The 18716-nt window shown below is 45.3% G+C and overlaps 1 protein-coding gene across 7 annotated transcripts in view; it reads left to right on the top strand.

The window, feature by feature from the left end:
- The window catches only part of LOC115103794 (endonuclease V), a 48782-nt gene extending 32247 nt beyond the window's left edge, over window positions 1-16535 (top strand). For 2 of the 7 annotated variants that reach the window (XM_065006278.1, XM_029624741.1), the window contains 2 exons: window positions 95-169; window positions 16228-16535. In XM_065006278.1, coding sequence (XP_064862350.1) covers window positions 95-154 — 60 coding nt within the window. In that variant the 3' untranslated portion in view covers window positions 155-169; window positions 16228-16535. Of the gene's footprint in view, window positions 1-94; window positions 200-16227 lie in introns of those variants that run through there. The other 5 variants (XM_029624743.2, XM_029624740.2, XR_003859653.2 and 2 more) reach the window with 3 other exon arrangements.
- The last annotated feature ends 2181 nt before the right edge of the window (window positions 16536-18716 follow it).

Below are 18716 nucleotides of genomic sequence, written 5' to 3'. Positions count from 1 at the left end.
GTGCAGTTTAATGACAGTGGGAAGACAAGAGGCCTAATTGGTGGTGTTGACGGCAGCAGAAGTTAACCCCTCTGCTATCTTTTTGGGTTTGCAGGCGGACATGCGCTCCAGAGAGTACCTCCGTGTCCACTTCCCAACTGCTGCAGACACCTGAGCATAGAGGAGATTGGTAGGTGTTTCAGCAGACAGACACACAGAGGTAAAGCACTCATTGCAGGCATTTGCTGTGGCTTACAAATACTAACACTTGTGCTGTCCCCACTACTGTGGAGGGAGATAAAGCACTGTCCCATTTCAAACAGATATATTGCTGGTATTGATGTGACTCTCTCTCTTCACTCTCTCTTTCTCTCTCACTTTCTTCCCCTCTCTCTCTCTCTCTGTCTTTCTCTCTCTGTCTCTCGCTCTCTGTCTCTCTCTGCACTCTGGATCTGTGCCAGGCTGCCAGCCCAGTGCTGAGCCCTTAATGTCCTTACGTACTAGTGTGATCCCAGGACAGCCTCTCTGCAGGGGGAGGTGTGGGAGTGGGAGGTGAGCCAGTGGAACCACCTGGGGTTGAGCAACGAAGGAGGGAGGAATGAAGATAGGGAAGAAAAAGGGGTGTGAGGCAGTGGCTGTTTGTGCCGTTCAAGATTAGGGAGAGGATGTTGGTGCACAGGTTGGAGAGACAAATTTGACTAATTTAATACCACCGTGCACACTCTTGCCTGCATCTACCTGATAAGGGGTGTAATCATTAGTCCAAACAGTTTGCAACTTAAACAATAGTTTATTTTGGACAAATGTAGGTAGGTCCCTCCCCACCTCATTCCATTTGCGTTCGTTTAAGAAACATTTTGCAACAGAATCGGCGGAATAAATACACCCTGATCACCCCCACACACACTTCACTTTCATAGCAGCCACATACAGCATCATCACTTTGCTCATTGTATAATTCCTTCTCACATCTACTGTACACGCTCTCCTTCTCTCACCTTTTCCCTTCGCTTGTTGACTTCAGTGCACAACACAACAGCTGTTTGTGACCAGGCGCTAAAAAACCTCTTCAAGCCAAACCGTTAACCAATAGACAGCCTACATCATTGTCACCATATTAACGTTATAGTTAACAAACTAGACCTAACGTGTTAATCAACTCACAATCAATCCATGTGTACAATCACGTTGTACAGTGTGACCATGTGGTGCAAGGACAACAACCTCTCCCTCAACGTGATCAAGACAAAGGAGATGATTGTGGACTACAGGAAAAAGAGGACCGAGCACGCCCCCATTCTCATCAGCGGGGCTGTAGTGGAGCAGGTTGAGAGCTTCAAGTTCCTTGGCGTCCACATCAACAACAAACTAACATGGTCCAAGCACACCAAGACAGTCGTGAAGAGGGCACGACAAAGTCTATTCCCCTCAGGAGACTGAAAAGATTTGGTATGGGTCCTCAGATCCTCAATAGATTTTACAGCTGTACCATCGAGAGCATCCTGACGGGTTGTATCACTGCCTGGTATGGCAACTGCTCGGCCTCCAACCGCAAGGCACTACAGAGGGTAGTGCGTACGGCCCAATACATCACCAGGGCCAAGCTTCCTGCCATCCAGAACCTCTATACCAGGCGGTGTCAGAGGAAGGCCCTAAAAATCGTCAAAGACTCCAGCCACCCTAGTCATAGACTGTTTTCTCTGCTACCGCACAGCAAGCGGTACCGGAGTGCGAAGTCTAGGTCCAAGAGGCTTCTTAACAGCTTCTACCCCCAAGCCATAGGACTCCTGAAGAGCTAATCAAATGGCTACCCAGACTATTTGTAAGGCGCATATGACAAATACAATTTGATTTGATGTACAGCAAGTGGTTTAGCAGTTACACCGGTGAACCCCGGTGGCAATAAATAATCAAAACCGAAAGCTTACCTTGACTTTGGAAGAGTTGCATTGTTGGATAGCCTTAGCCAACTAGCTAACATAAATAGCATTCCACTGTTTGAGTCAGGATGTTGACTATGCTAAATTAGCTAAGTAAAAGGTAAACTAAGAAGAAAAACTGTAACTATTGTCTTTCTCTCTCTTTGAGTCAACTACTCACCCCATTTTATGCACTGCAGTAGTTTATGCTTTCAGTACTAGATTCATTCTCTGATCCTTTGCTTGGATGGAGAAGATATTAGTTAGTACTGCAAGAGCTCTGATCGGTTGGAGGACATCCTCCAGAAGTTGTCATTATTACTGTGCAAGTCTATGGAATGGGTTGAGAACCATGAGCCTCCTAGGTTTTGTATTGAAGTCAGTGTACCCAGCGGAGGATGGAAACTAGCTGTCCTCCGACAATGGTTCTAACATACAGAGTGCTGTTGAGGCTACTGTAGACCTTCATTGCATAACAGTATATTTAACAGTATATTTTAATCAGTTATTTGGTGATGTGAATATATTTAGTATAGTTTTATCTAAAACTTTTTTTTTATGTATGAAATTCACTGAGGAGGATGATCCTCCTCAGTGAGGAGCCACTGGTGTGTGGTGAGAGCTCCTCGGATGGAGCGAGGGAGGGAGAGGGGGAAAAATAAGGACAGAAGGCTAAGGCAGCCTTAGATCCAGAGATCATCCTCTCAAACAACAGTCAGTGCCCCATCATCCCCTCCTTTTAGTGAGTCATCAAAGCTCCAACGCTTCAAGAGTCATATGAGGATGCAAAGGATGTTCGCATACCCAGTTACAGTACAGTACGCACGTGCGTGAGCACACACATAAAGATGCACATAGAGATGTGCACATCGAGAGGACATTTGCACACTCTTGCTTACTCTCACACGCATACATACACACACACACAGAGATGCATGCATCCACTGCACGGACCCATTTGAAATGCAGCCCATGTTCCGGCATTCCAAAGTTATCCCCGTTTGAACTCCCCCAGGACAGGAGCGATGCTCTCTCTCACCCATCGTCCTCTTTTGATCATTCTCTCAACAAAGGGGAAAGTGACAGGAAGGTTTTTGCCGAGTGAGCAAGGCTGCCCCTCTCAATCTCCAGGCTTTAACTCCCTTATCTCCCTTCCCCTTTTAAACCACCCCTCACTCCCTTCCACTTAAAAAGCTCTGTGGATGAGCTATGGAGGGCAGATATTCTGGCGATGCTGGTTCTGGTACTGTTCTAATGAGGGCTGGAGTGTGCTCTCAACCCCTCTAACTGTACAGTATGCTACTGTCGCCGACATGGTGGGTAACGGGAAAATGGGGAGGATGGTGCGTCATGAATCAGTAGTGGTTTCTAGTAGTGGCCATATGGCTAGGGTTTCTGTCTTCCTGTTACATTATTCGTCAGTGCGTGCATGAGGTGGCCTCTGTCTTGTTAAGTTTATCCCATGCCATTTCTCTACAAATGGGGGGTGGGTAATCTTACTCTGCAAGTGCCAGTATATGTGCAATAGTATATACTTGGTACGATTGCCTAACCCCGCACTGTAGTCTTATAGAGTTTAGTCAAAGGATCATTGTGCTCGATTTATCTCAATAGGATCTCCAGGTTTGGATAAAAGATCATTAAAGAAAATCGAAAATGGATACTTATACGATTGCATTCCACTGCTCTACAGGTTTCTTCTAGTGGTTAGGCAGAGAATCGTTGTGGTCCCTTCTCATAACCAGTCTCCCTTGAAGTCCACAGTCTCTATCTCAATGGAATCCCATTACAGAAAATGGATATCTCTAGTGCTCCTCTGTTAGATACCCAGAGCCTATCATCCCCTGGACCACTGGGTAGAGCTGGAGTATCCATTCCTCTGTTAGCCTCTGGACTGTGAGCCCACCTGTTGTCTCTCACAACCCCCTCATAGCCCCCTGCAGGGCAAAGGGAATGAGCACCTCTCTCACTGACTCATGCTGGAGGGAGAGAAAGCTTGGCAGGAAAGCAATAGGAACCTGACAGAGAAAGTGGACGGGATGAAAGATGGATCAGCAGGGGAGGAGATGAAGGGATCTGAAGGGAGGAGAGGAACGACAGGAGTGGAGACGGGGATGAGGAGCGAGGGAGAAATGGAGTACAGGAATTAATGCAGATTGAGAAGAGCTCTTGTAGTGGTTTGAGGTGTGTGTGTGTGCATTCATACCTGAGTTTAGCTTTTTCATCTATTTAAACTTTTACGAACAAGGACCGTGAGTATTTTCTAATCATGTGACCATCCGAGGCGAAGAACACCTTTCTCTTGTATTTATCCTCATTGATCACCACGGTAACGTTACACACTGATGCCCTTTCCCACTGATCTCCAAAATATCAGGGAAATGTTGTGGAGATGAATAGACTCGGCAGGGAGGAGGACAACTAATTAATAAGAAAACTTCTTGGTGAAAGTAGGGATTCTTTTGGATTATTTAAAGGCCTGTGATTGTGATTTTCCTGTGTTTTATATATATTTCCACACTTTGAGGTTGGAATAACACTGAAATTGTGAAAATTATGATCATGCCCTTTTAGTGTAAGAGCTGTTTGAAAAGATCGGCAGAAATGTTTGCCTGTTTTGGTGGGATGGAGTGTTGGCCTGCCATGGTGACATCACCAGGTGGTAAACTTGTTAATAGACCAATAAGAAAGGGAGTTCCAAATCTCTCTGCCAATAACAGATCATTTTCAGTTTCCCACTCAGACCACTCCCAGACAGTTCTAACAACATTTTTGCTTGAGAAATTGCTTTTTGCTAAGAAGCTATTTTTTTATTGTTATCTAGAAAATGATTTGATATTGAGATACAAACTGCTGCATTGGACCTTTAATGATTAAACACCAGCATAATGGTATATAGGCTGACTTTGAATGTCCCCAGGGATTCAGATGCACAAATAAAATACAGTGACAACAAACCTTTTAATTAGACAAGAAAAGTGTGTGCGTGTTTATGCGTGTGTGTGCAAGTGTAGCGGACTTGAGTCAGTCATGGTCATGTGATGGGTAGCCCTGCCTTCGACTTCAAAGTCAGTGTCAGCCAAAAGGAAAAGTCCAAAGGTCAAGACGTTAGCTTCTCCCGTGGGAGAACAGGGTTCAAATCCTGACAGTATCACAAATGTTATTGTGCTTGTTTGATAAGGGCAAAAGGTGAGTGTTCCTTTTGATGTTGAAGCTGAAGACATGATGAGGGAGTTTGATCTCAGAATAGGAATACCCTGAAGCATACTCTCATCCTCTCTCTCTCATCCTTCTTTTGTTTATCCTGAATCTCTGTGTCTTTTTATCTTACCTGCTGTCCTCACTTACATTTCTCTAATATCTCCTCTTTCTTTCTCTTGCCTTTAACTCCTCATCCCCCCTCCCCTTCTCTTTCCCACCCCTCCCTCTCTCTGAGGCCCAGTGAGTATAGACTAGAGTAGCACAGTGTGCCAGAGGCAGCAGCAGGCATCTGGGCCTTTTCTGGCAGACAGAGAGAGAGTTGGCAGGATACCCGGCGCCTGCCTCCATGCCGCTCTTCCCCCAACACGCACTGGGACTGCGCAATCAAAGACACAAAAAGAGAGAGATGGGGAGGGAGGGAGAGTTGTCCATCTTTCCAACTATCCATCTCTTGCCTTTTTCTACTGCTACTCTGTCATCCATTTCCATCCGTATAGACAGAGGCGAAACACAGTGAATAAAAAGAGAGGGAGGGGGGAGATGAGCATTTTGTACCGCAACCTGGAGAGGCGGGGAATCAGGGATGAGGGATGGGTGGGGGGTGTAAGGGGAGAGAAGCCGATGCCAGGCAAATCAGCGGGAGGAGACCCCACAATCTAGTATCTACCTGTCTGTTTGATGCGGCAGAGTGGATCCTCAATCGTTTCATCAAGCTTGGCCTCAGGAATGAAAAACCCTGTCATCCCTTCTTTTCCCTTCCTCCTCCTTCTTTCCCCCAGAACACCACCGCACTGCGCGAACCTCAATCGTTGATAAATCGTTGCCACCTGCCTCCTTTCTCACAACCCGTCCCACGATAACCAGAACAATCGCTGAGCCCCCAGGAATGAGAGATGGATAGAGAGAGAGCGGAGAAATGTAAGAGAAGAGGAGTGGCAGGTAGTCTAGCAGTTAAAGAGCGTTGGGCCAGTAACCAAAGGACACTGGTTTGAATCCCTGGGCCAACTAGGTGAAAAATCTGCCTGTGTGCCCTTGAGCAAGGCACTTAACCCTAATTGCTCCTGTAAGTCGACTCTGTATAAGAGCGTCTGCTAAATGACTAAAATGTAAATGTAAGGCGTGGAACAGTAAGGAGAGAAAAGCGTAGAGAAAAAGTGTTTTTGAACAGATAGGAAGGGGAACTGAGGGAATCGGTGTGTGCAAATGAAGTATAGAAGTGAGAGAGAAATAAAAGAAAAGACTAAATGTTGTTGCACTCCTCTGAATTGTTGACAATAGCTGATTTTGTATCAGTTCAAGGTCAACACACTCTCACACACACACATCAAAACACAGAAAGCCACTGGCACTGAGCATGAAAAAGTTTACTCAGCAAGTGTAAAATAACCGTGACACCCCACAGCTTGTGTGTTCACTCTTCACACTAAAAGTTATCAAGGACTCCAACAGATGTTTTGCCTGTTTCCGGCTAGCTGGTGCGCCAACACAACTCAATGCAGCCCAATAGGCATCTGCTTGAATTTGGGTTTTTAAAAAAGAACTTGTTTAAATCTCACAAATGATTTTCCCAGATTGGGGTTGCTTTTCTTCATGTTGAGAATTAGTGAATGTCCATTGTGGCCTGGCTGGTGTAGAGGTAATGCCACGGTCTCCTGCACACAAGTCTACGGTGTCGGCATGCGTTCCAATTCAGCCTATTGTCCTTTGACACGACCTCCCTCTGTCTTTCCCCACTGTTATCCTCTCCAATGATGTACAGTGCCTTGCAATAGTATTAATCCCCTTGGTGTTCTTCCTATTTTGTTGCATTACAACCTGTAATTTAAATATATTTTATTTGGATTTCATGTAATGGACAAACACGAAATATTCAAAGTGAAATATAAAAAAATTACTTGTTTCAAAAAAACAAAACAAAAAAAAAATGTTTAACTGAAAAGTGGTGCGTGCATATGTATTCACCCACTTTACTATGAAGCCCCTAAATAAGATCTGGTGCAATCAATTACCTTCAGAAGTCACATAATTAGATTGCACACAGATGGATTTTATTTAACTAAGTGTCACATGATCTCAGTATATACACACATGTTCTGAAAGGCCCCAGAGTCTGCAGCACCACTAAGCAAGGGGCACCACCAAGCAACCTGCACCATGAAGACCAAGGAGCTCTCCAAACAGGTCATGGACAAAGTTGTGGAGAAGTACAGATTAAGGTTGAGTTATAAAAAAGTCCTGAAACTGAAAGAAAAAGAAAATTAAATGAATATGGCACCACAACAAACCTGCCAAGAGAGGGCCGCTCACCAAAACTCACAGACCAGGCAAGGAGGGCATTAATTATAGAGGCAACAAAGAGACCAAAGATAACCCCGAAGGAGCTGCAAAGCTCCACAGCGAAGATTGGGGTATCTGTCCTTAGGACCACTTAAAGCCATACACTCCACAGAGCTGGGCTTTACAGAAGAGTGGCCAGAAAAAAAGCCATTGCTTAAAGATAAAAATAAGCAAACACATTTGGTGTTCGCCAAAAGGCATGTGGGAGACTCCCCAAACATATGGAAGAAGGTACTCTGGTCAGATGAGACTAAAATTTATTTTTTGGGCCATCAAGGAAAACGCTATGTCTGGCTTAAGCCCAACACCTCTCATCACCCCGAGAATACCATCCCCGCAGTGAAGCATGGTGGTGGCAGCATCTTGCTGTGGGGATGTTTTTCATCGGCAGGGACTGGAAAACTGGTTAGAATTGAAGGAATGATGGATGGTGCTAAATACAGGGAAATTCTTAAGGGAAACCTGTTTCAGTCTTCCAGAGATTTGAGACTGGGACGGAGGTTCACCTTCCAGCAGGACAATGACCCTAAGCCTATTGCTAAAGCAACCCTCGAGTGGTTTAAGAGGAAACATTTAAATGTCTTGGAATGGCCTAGTCAAAGCCCAGACCTCAATCCAATTGAGAAACTGTGGTATGACTTAAAGATTGCTGTACAACAGCAGAACCCTCCAACTTGAAGGAGCTGGAGCAGTTTTGCCTTGAAGAATGGGCAAAATCCCAGTGGCTAGATGTGCCAAGCTTATAGAGACATACCCCAAGAGATTTGCTGCTATATTTGCTACAAAAGGTGGGGGGGGTTATGCACGCTCAAGTTTATAGTTATGCACGCTCAAGTTTTCTGTTTTTTGTCTTATTTCTTGTTTTGCATCATTTGTGTAAATCAAATGACACAAACCCCCCCAAAAATATATTTTAATTCCAGGTTGTAAGGCAACAAAATTGGAAAAATGCCAAGGGGGTGAATACTTTTGCAAGCCACGGTACCTTTTAGGAGTTGACCTTTCCTTCTGGTTCTGTCCATTCCAGAGAGGAAGAGGCACCTTGGGTCAGAAGCCAGAGAAGGTCAGCCATAGTTTAGAGTTGGCAAAAGTTCCTGTAGGTTTTCACCCAAAAGGAGAAAATCAAGATTCCAGAAGTTCTAACAGAGTTTTATACGCAGCTGTTTGCAGCTGAACTTTCATGCCCTACTGTTCATCTAAAATAAAACAACAGTCAACAGTTCTGATCAGCAGTCCAGAGAGCTGTTATTGATAGATGCCTCGGCAGAGATGAGCTGACACAGGTGAACATCTGAGATGGATGGCCTTATTTGTCTTTTAAGAAAACCGACTTTACCTCCTCCCTTGACTTTACTCTCTGCCTCTGTTCGGGTGCGAAGTGCCAACGCCTGCCTCTGCCTCCCCTGCCTCTCCTTCCACTGCGAGCACAAATACCCATACCTTGCTCTAAAATGGAAAATCAATGGTGCTTCTATGGGCAAATCAATACAGACCGATCTGTTGCAATAAGGACGAATCAGCCTTGAGATGGGAGAGGAGATGCATCATGGGATGCGTTTTTAGATTTTACATTAGGCTGAGAGGAACTGACTGTGAGGTCCAGTCATTCCTTTTGATTTCAGTCACTTAGTCTCTTCAGTAAGCTACAGTGCAGGTTTAGTTACTGTATTGGCTCAGCTTGTTCTACCATTAGCGATTATGCTACCATACGGTATGCCTCTGTGTTAGCGATGATGCTACCATACAGTGTGCCTCAGTGTTAGCGATGATGCTGCCATGCAGTGTGCCTCTGTGTTAGTAATGATGCTGCCATGCAGTGTGCCTCAGTGTTAGAGATTATACTATTATACAGTGTGCCTCATTGTTAGCGATTTTGCTACCATACAGTGAGCCTCTGTGTTAGCGATGATGCTACCATACAGTGTGCCTCAGTGTTAGCGATGATGCTGCCATGCAGTGTGCCTCTGTGTTAGCGATGATGCTACCATGCAGTGTGCCTCTGTGTTAGCGATGATGCTACCATGCAGTGTGCCTCAGTGTTAGCGATGATGCTACTACCGTACAGTGGGCCTCAGTGTTAGCGATTATGCTACCATACAGTATGATTCCGAATTAGCTGTGTTGTCTTTTCTTCTTTATTGTTGAACCCTCGTTTTGAAATATTCTACTCCATAAAGACACAACAAAACCACGTTCCAAAACAAATTGCAGCTCATCCTTTTCCTGTCTATCGCCAACTCCTACGGGTGCCTGTGTCGCTCCGAATATCGGCACACGTTCCATTAGCATCTCTCGGGCCTTCCTTCCGTCGTCGCAGTTTACACTTTCAGAAATCCAATCCGTTTTGCTTGCTGATTTGGGGATTAGAGAGATGTAAATGCTGAGTTGTATCTACTAACTAGCCGTTGAGGATATGTAGCCATTTAGGGTAGTGAGCTCTGAGCTACCAGTAGTGACTGCCAGTCTTCATTGCCCTCAGTATTTACTGGCAGAGTGTGTGCTGTACGCGTGTGTGCCTGCGTGCGAGAGAGTGTTTGTCCATGGATATGAATGATTGAGCCAGTTGTGTGTGTGTGTGTGTGTGTGTGTATGTGTGTGTGCGGGGAGGCTGTTAATCAGACTTCCCTGACAACAGATGAATATGGATGTGCCTTGAGAGAGCATCAAATAGTCATTTACACCCTGGCGCTTTACAGTGCCTCGCCACAACCAACCAACCAGAACATCACTCGCAGCTATTATCACAAACACACACAGAAACAGATACCCAAAGGTACGCACTGCACACACACGTTCGTAAATCCACTCGCATGCTTATGCATCCACCGGCTATACGCATCAACTGGCGTGCAACCCCACAGGAAATCACGAGTGCGGACAGTCAGTCATAAAAATCAACGCGATGATCTGCTCACTCTCCTGGTCTCACTCCCCTTGTATGGTGTTGAGTCAGAGGTGTTCGACACCATCCACTGAACTGATGCTGTGAAGAGACAGAGATATCAGTAGGTAGATGACCTCCTCACCCGTGCCCCGTGCCAAATGACGAGTTACAATCTACTATGATCACGTGTGTGTGCCTTTGCCTCTGTATTCGTGTGTGTGTGTTTTTGACTACACTTGCTTACACCAACACTATGATTCACGGTGCCGGTAACACTCTCTCCCTCCCTCCAACCCTCCTCCGCCCACTGTGAGCCCATCCCTCAGTCTGGCCCAATGGCCATGAGCCTCCATAGAAACACAACCACAATATCTCCTCCCAAACTCATTTACTACAAATAATGGTGGTGAATCTGTGAGCTAAATCATAGTGAATCAGATCTGTTTGGATAGACTGATAGGTTCATCTATGGTGTACCACTGGATCCCTCGTAATGTGTGCCCACAGACTCGCTTGTAATGTATTAGTGTGTGTATGTCAATGTGAATGTGTGTTGTGACTAGCCATTGAAGTCTTTGAAGTCTATGTTTAGTGCAGTGGGATTCATTGTATCTTTGTTTCTTTTTTCTCTCTACCTTTCTTTCTTCCCCTCTCTCTCTCACGCACTCTCTCTCTCTCTCTCTTCCCCTCTCCCTCGCCCCCCTCTCTCTCTCTCTCTTCCCCTCTCCCTCGCCCCCCTCTCTCTCTCTCTCTCTCGCCCCCTCTCTCTCTCTCTCTCTCTCTCTCTCTTCCACTCTGTCACTCTTCCCCTCTCTATCATTTTATTACACTCTCCCTCTCTCCTGCTGCTGTAATGTAATATGATGCCCTCCAGGGTCACAGAGCCCAGCACTTTCATGTCAGACAGGCCGCTTCAAACGGCCGCACTGAGCAGAGCTCTCCTTCTCTCTCTTGCACATAGCTTTTCTTTATCTCTCTCTGCCCTTTTGTTCCTGCCCTCCTGCCTAGCTCTCTTTCACTCGTCTTTCTGTCCCTGCTGTCTTTCACCTCCTTTCAATCCTTCTCACTATCCCTCTCTCTGTTTTCCCCCTCTCTCTCTCTCTCTCTCTCTCTCTCTCTCTCTCCCTCTCTCTCTGTTTTTCCTCTCTCTCCTCCATGTCTCTCTGTTTTTCCCTCTCTCTCCCCCTCTCTCTCTCTGTTTTTTCTCTCTCTCTCTCTCTCTGTTTTCCCTCTCTCTCAGTCTCGTACTCCGCTCACCTTGAACAACTTCATAAGCATCATTCTGAGTGAACAACGCTAAAGCTAAACTCAAACAGATCAAGCACTAGAGCTGAACACCTTAACTCCGCTTGTCCCTGTTCAGTGTTATGCATCTAGCATCTCCTCGCTACCCTTGCAACGATAAAAGGACATTAACACACACACACCCACCCACGCTCTCACACACAGATTCACACACTCAGTGAGAGAGCGTGGTCCCACGGGGACAGCTGGAGGAGGGTGTGTGTGGAGAGCATGGCAGTACTGTAGTCCGGGGCCGGATGCAGAGAGCCCAGTTGTTCTTGTCACACCGCCACCTCTTCATCAATCATGTCACAGTTAGCGTCGCACAGCGTCAGACCAGTCCCAGGGCGCACACACACACACATAATGATTATTATATACACACACACACACAAATGTTACGCACACACACAGTACACACACAGTATACACACAGAAGCGAAGCTGTAAACGGCACACCACCGTATTCACAACACCCGCACAAACACACCACTTCTAGCTATTTTGATGACACTTAGGTGTGCACCCCATTTCCCCTGAGCACTTATTATATTACAATGCGTATCTAGTTGTATGAATTATCATTTACCTTGGTCGTGATCAGTCCAGCTAGTTGTTATTGAGCTCAAGTGTTTATTACAGGGACAGCAGGAGAAATGAGGGCATAGCTTGTTCAATATATTTACTGGGAAAACATGTACGGTGAAACTCCACTCAAAACATCATTATACAACTCCCTCAGCAAGGATACGGTCTGTGACCAAAACAAATTATGAAAGTGAAGTGAAATTGAGATCAACAGATGAAGCTGGTTCCTTGATGCATATTTTCAAAATCACTCCCCGTTTCGGTGTCTGGGACCTTAAGTGTCTCAGGTGTTTTGTATACAAGGCTTTGATTGGATTAAAATGAAAGGACCCAGGTGGTGATGCAATACCATCGGCAATGTTCAACAGTGTTGCATGGACACGTACCACCTTCTGCTCAGTCATCCAATCAGTCGCTGACTGTGTGTATGGGTGTGTCGTTTTGTGTGCGTTTGCGTGTACCTGCTTGTGTGTGTGTATGAGGGCATATCCAGTATGTGCCATGGAAATAGAGATCTCTGGGCCATGGCCTTTCCCCCACTCTCCCCTCTTCCTCTCCCCACTCCTCCCCTGCACAAAGGCCAGCCATCATGTCGTGCATCACCGTATTCCCCCTCACCCCAGCAGGCCCCATACAACATGATTCATCCCCCAAAGAGGTGAGGTGAGATTATTAATACTGAAGGGCAGAGCTCCCTAAGAGATGAACCGTCGCCCGCCCTGACTGCCTGACTACCTGCAGAGGAAATGGGAAAATATTGCAAATGTTTATGGGGGGTGTGCGTGTGTGTGTGGCGTCTCATATTTGTAATGCAGGGCTGGGCCAGCCTGCTGTATAGTCTGGTAATGTCTGAGCATGGATAAACAGCACCTCATTTACTGTGGTGAGAATGTGCTGACTCCAGCAGTATGATACGGTGTGTTTGTGTGGCGGTGTGTGTGTTTATGTGCAGGGGGGATTGTGAGTGTGTCTTTGGGGGGGGGGGGGGACAGGAAGGAGGGGGTTCATGTGTGAATTTATGTGCCCATGCACACATTTTTGAGTTGACAATCCATATGTGTGTGTGCTTATTTTGTCATTGACATAGTGCGAGTTTTGAGTGCAGCAAGTTGTAAACTCCCATCTGGCAGACGCGAGTGCACTTTAGGCAAATGTGTGTGTGCGCTGTTTGAGTCTGTACGTGTTGTGTGTGTGTACCTGTGTGACGACAGGGCCATCTCATTGTCTCCCTCTCTCCAGTGAGTTATTTGGCCCTGTGACACCTCCGCTCCAAATCAATAACTCCATCTCTGCCTGGTCATGTCTGCCATTGAACCGTGCGTTAAACTGACATTGAAAACTATATCAAAGGGTGCGTTTGACGCTTTCAATTCACTTTTGAAAATATTATTTTCTCCGATAGGCCTTTGAATGTAATTGCTGGCAAAGCAGTTTTCTACCTTCAATGGAAGATGTCAAGGTACCAGTAAAGACAACTTTAGTATAGTTTTATGATGGGGTTAACAAGCTAAGACCACGTTTGAAAGGGGAAGCTAACCTCCGAAATGCGTTTCCACATCTCTAAAGCTGTGTGCCACTGGTAAGGAGGAAGAGTGTGACAAACGACAATCAGAATGATCGGGGGAAGTGCCCGACAGTCTCACAGAGGAGAAGGGGACAGGTCAGCGTGACGAATTCTTACACAACTGCCTCAGCAAGTGAGGCAGTGTGGTTGTTCTTGTCAGAATGTCCCTATGTAGGATTATTTTTGTTATGATTACTCAGTCCCACGCACATCCCTTTGAAGCTTTCACAAACGCTACTTCTCCCCTCTTTATCAGAATAGTAACTTATCTTTACCAAAGAGAGTCTTGCTCTGCCACCTCTGATTACCCTCCTGACACTAATCAGTCAGCGCGACACTACGACACCCTCACACAGGAAGTGACCCTTTAAACCTTGACACTACTCCTGATACAACTCCAGGTAATGGAAGGTAGAGCTGGGGGTGTGGGTTGCGTCCAAAATGTCACCATATTCCCTATAGTGCACTACTTTTCACCAGGTCCCATAGGGCTTTGGTCAAAAGTAGTGCACTATATATGGAATAGGGTGCCACTCGTGGTGAGAGCCTCTATGTGAGGTGTAGTGTGACAGAGAACAGAGAGGACTACTTCCTGTATCCTGTTACTGAAGGAAATGTGTTTTCACACAATGGAGGTGAGTCATGGCCAGCTGAGAGATTCAGATCCGCTCTGCATTCAGACATAACAGCAGCGATTCCACTCACATGTCGTTTACTCCTTGTTCTCTCACGCTGTCCATTGTACAGAGATAATATGACGGGACAGCAGTGGGGAAGGTGTACATTTTTAAGTTCCTAGACGTACACATCACAGAAAAACTGAAATGGTCCACCCACACAGACAGTGTGGTGAAGAAGGCGCAATAGCGCCTCTTCAACCTCAGGAGGCTGAAGAAATTTGGCTTGTCACCTAAAACCCTCACAAACATTTACAGATGCACAATTGAGAGCATCCTGTCGGGCTGTATCACTGCCTGCTACGGCAACTGCACCGCCCACAACCGCAAGGCTCTCCAGAGGGTGGTGCGGTCTGCACAACGCATCACTGGGGGAAAACTACCTGCCCTCCAAACTACCTATCACTAGTCACTTTAATAATGCCACTTTAATAATGTTTGCATATCTTGCATTACTCATCTCATATATACTGTATTTTATACCATCTATTGCATTTTTCCAATGCTGCTCTGTCATTGCTCATCCATGTATTTATATGTATATATTCCATTCCTTTATTTAGATTTGTGTGTATTAGGTAGTTATTGGGGAATTGTTAGATATTGCTGCACTGTCTGAAGTAGAAGCACAAGCATTTTGCTACACTCGCATTAAACACCTGATAACCATGTGTATGTGACCAATACAATTTGATTTGATTTGACACTGTGTGTGTGTGCGTGTGTTATACATTAGTCAATCCCCATTGAACCCTCCTTCAGCACCAGCCGAACAAACACATCCTTTTCTCATCACTGACCATGTCTAATTCTAATAGTTTACGTACCCTTTAGCATGAGTTGTAATAGCTAATATGCCTTCTAGTACTCAGGTACCACTTCTTCCACTGATCTGAGTGCTGCTTCTCCCCTCAGGAGACACAGCAAGGTCTCCTCTCCGTCTGTCTACCGCTGACCTGGGGTCAGCTTTCTGAGATTTCTCCTCTCTGTCTCCCATTATAGGTCTATTATCTATTATGCTCTGTCTGTTATCACCTGGTCAGCACATTGACCCCTTACAGTGTCTGATTGTAATGGACAGCAACCCTGATCCCATTCATTTCCCCTTTCTCCTTTTCCATCTTTCTCCTTCTTTGTCTCTCTCCCTCCCTTCCTCCCTCACTCTCTCTTCTCTCTCTCTATCTCTCTCCAGTTTAATGGAAATGTCTTCTCGGGCAATATCAGTGCAAATTGCATATTAGGTCACTGTAAGCCCTGGCGGATACTATTGAAGGTTATAATAGCTGGTATACCAGGCCAGCTCCTGATACTATTGAAGGTTATGATATAGCTGGTATACCAGGCCAGCTCCTGATACTATTGAAGGTTATGATAGCTGGTATACCAGGCCAGCTCCTGATACTATTGAAGGTTATAATAGCTGGTATACCAGGCCAGCTCCTGATACTATTTGAAGGTTATGATAGCTGGTATACCAGGCCAGCTCCTGATACTATTGAAGGTTATAATATCTGGTATACCAGGCCAGCTCCTGATACTATTGAAGGTTATAATAGCTGGTATACCAGGCCAGCTCCTGATACTATTGAAGGTTATAATAGCTGGTATACCAGGCCAGCTCCTAATACTATGAAGGTTATGATATAGCTGGTATACCAGGCCAGCTCCTGATACTTTTGCTAATGTCTGAAGAGACTTTGGAAATACTTTACTATTTGGGGATGTTGTCTGTTGTAGAATGTGTCGTGTTATGCCAAGCTGACACACTAATCTCAACTCTTTCTCTCTCCTCAGTGCTGGGAAGTGGACACATCATGAAATGCAAAACACAACAGTGATGCCTAACAAGAAGATAGCCGAAGAGCCTTCAACGTGCCTGTTAGTGTGTGAATGTGTTTTTGTGTGTGAGAGAGTGAGTGGGTGCATGAGAGAGATTTACATGAGATTTACAGTGTTTTTATGCATTCTCTTTATATCTACAGTATAGTCTATGGGTATTTTTAAGAATAGAAGAATATATTTATATACTGTGCTCATGTTTTGGGCTCTTTTTATACAGAGCTGCTTTTTATCCTGTAAATAAATCCCAACTGAGCCCTGAATGTATTTATACTCCTCTTTATTAACATTTTGGGGGTCAGAGCCAAAGATGTGCAGAATTCAGCTGACTTTTCCCCATGTTAGCAAGCTGAGTTGTACCGTAGTTGTACAGTGAGAGGAGTGATGCAAACACTGACTATTCCCAATTGATTTACAGTATCTGTGGCTCTGTGTGGTTGAGGTGAGAGGGGTTGTTGTAAGTCATTATAGACTTAGGAGTGACTCACACACTTCTTACATCACATCTCTGTGCGGGTGTGTGTGTGTGCATGTGCCTGCATTTCTTCCTGTTTGTGTGTGTGTGTGTGTGTGTGATGGCGGTGCGGTGCCTGGCTGGGCACAGGGATCGGAGCGGAAGGGCAGATGGGGGGGTTGTCGCTGCAGGGTTCAGGGACAGGATTAGAGCCTACCACTGGGGGCAGTATTGATCAGCATGGAGTTTCAGAACCATCCGGCCTCAAAGGAACTCAGGATTGAACTGTACACATCGAGACCCATTGATATACACACACACACGTCAGAGGGCTGCAGTTGGCCACGGGCCAGGCTGAGGAGGAGGGGAACAGACTGTGTGTGTGTGTGGGGGTGTGGTAAGTGTTTATTTTTGTAGTTTGTAGAGGGGGGCATGTGTACATCCGGGTGTCTATTTTTGTTGGTGTTGAGTTGGCATATTATGCTTGTCTGTTTCAGATTCCCATAGATGCATTAGGCCTAAACATATAAAGATGAGGCCGTAAACTGACATTAGAATGATTTGTTCCAAGACAGCCTCCACGTGTTGCCATTATTCATTCAGCCTTACATTTAGAACAAGATATAAGCGTGCATTAAGTTTTTTGTTTGTTTTGGTATTTAGTATTTTATTAGGATCCCCAATTAGCCGCTGCTACTCTTTTTGGGGTCCAAACCGTAAACAAAACGCAACAAATAAAATACATAATATACATAACAATACATAATGCCGTTCATAATATACATAACAATACATCATAATACACAATATACATAACAATATATAAAACACAATATACATAACACTACATAATATACATAACAATGTGTGATATACATAATAATACACCATATACATACCAATACATGATCATACACAATACACATAACAATACATACTACACAATATACATAACAATACATAATATACATCATATACATAACAATACATAATATACATCATATGCATAACAATCCATAATACAATACATACTATATCAAGATGTCTGTCTCTTCACAGTCCCCGTTGTGCCATAAGGTCTAATTTTATGTTTTTTTAAAAATGGGTTTTATTGCTAGCTTAAGTTACTTGGGGTGGCAGAGAGTTCCATGTAGTCATGGCTCTATTTAATACTGTGCGTTTCCCAGCCTTTTGTTCTGGACCTGGGGACTGTGAAGAGACCTCTGGTTGTTGTGTTGTACCAATGGGTGTTCGAACTGTGTGCCAACTGCTTGAACAGACAGTTCAGTACCTTCAACAGATCAACACCTCGCACAAAGACTTAGAAGAAGCTTATGCTACCATTTATAATGCAGCCTATTCCCAAGCTGTTTTAACTCACAGTTTAGGCTGATATTATGATAGACTCTGATAGAGGCTACAAGGCCTATCACTTTGTCCAGGTTCATGCGATCGACGTGCTTCGCATTTCACATTGAAACGGTCGCCTACTATTTCAAATATGGACAACTAGGCTAAGGCCTACACTTTGTCAAGTTGCAAAAAGTAAACCCTCAGGGTGTGGTCCATGGCTCTGGGTGTGGTCCATGGCTCTGGGTGTGGTCCATGGCTCTGGGTGTGGTCCATGGCTCAGGGTGTGGTCCATGGCTCAGGGTGTGGTCCATGCCTCTGGGTGTGGTCCATGGCTCTGAGTGTGGTCCATGGCTCAGGGTGTGGTCCATGGCTCAGGGTGTGGTCCATGCCTCTGGGTGTGGTCCATGGCTCAGGGTGTGGTCCATGGCTCAGGGTGTGGTCCATGGCTCTGGGTGTGGTCCATGGCTCAGGGTGTGGTCCATGGCTATGTTAAAAGAGATGGGCAAGGACATATCCACCCTCCGAAAGAATCTGAACCACTGTTAGGCCTGGGAGGGGACGTGGATGAAATAAATGGAAGAGCTCAAGAGAAGGGGGGTCACCACGTTCAAAACTAGATACCTTGAAATCTATACTC

The sequence above is a fragment of the Oncorhynchus nerka genome, linkage group LG21 (genome assembly GCF_034236695.1).
Source record: "Oncorhynchus nerka isolate Pitt River linkage group LG21, Oner_Uvic_2.0, whole genome shotgun sequence".
NCBI classification, from domain to species: Eukaryota; Metazoa; Chordata; class Actinopteri; order Salmoniformes; family Salmonidae; genus Oncorhynchus; species Oncorhynchus nerka.
This window is presented reverse-complemented; position numbering and strand designations above follow the sequence as displayed.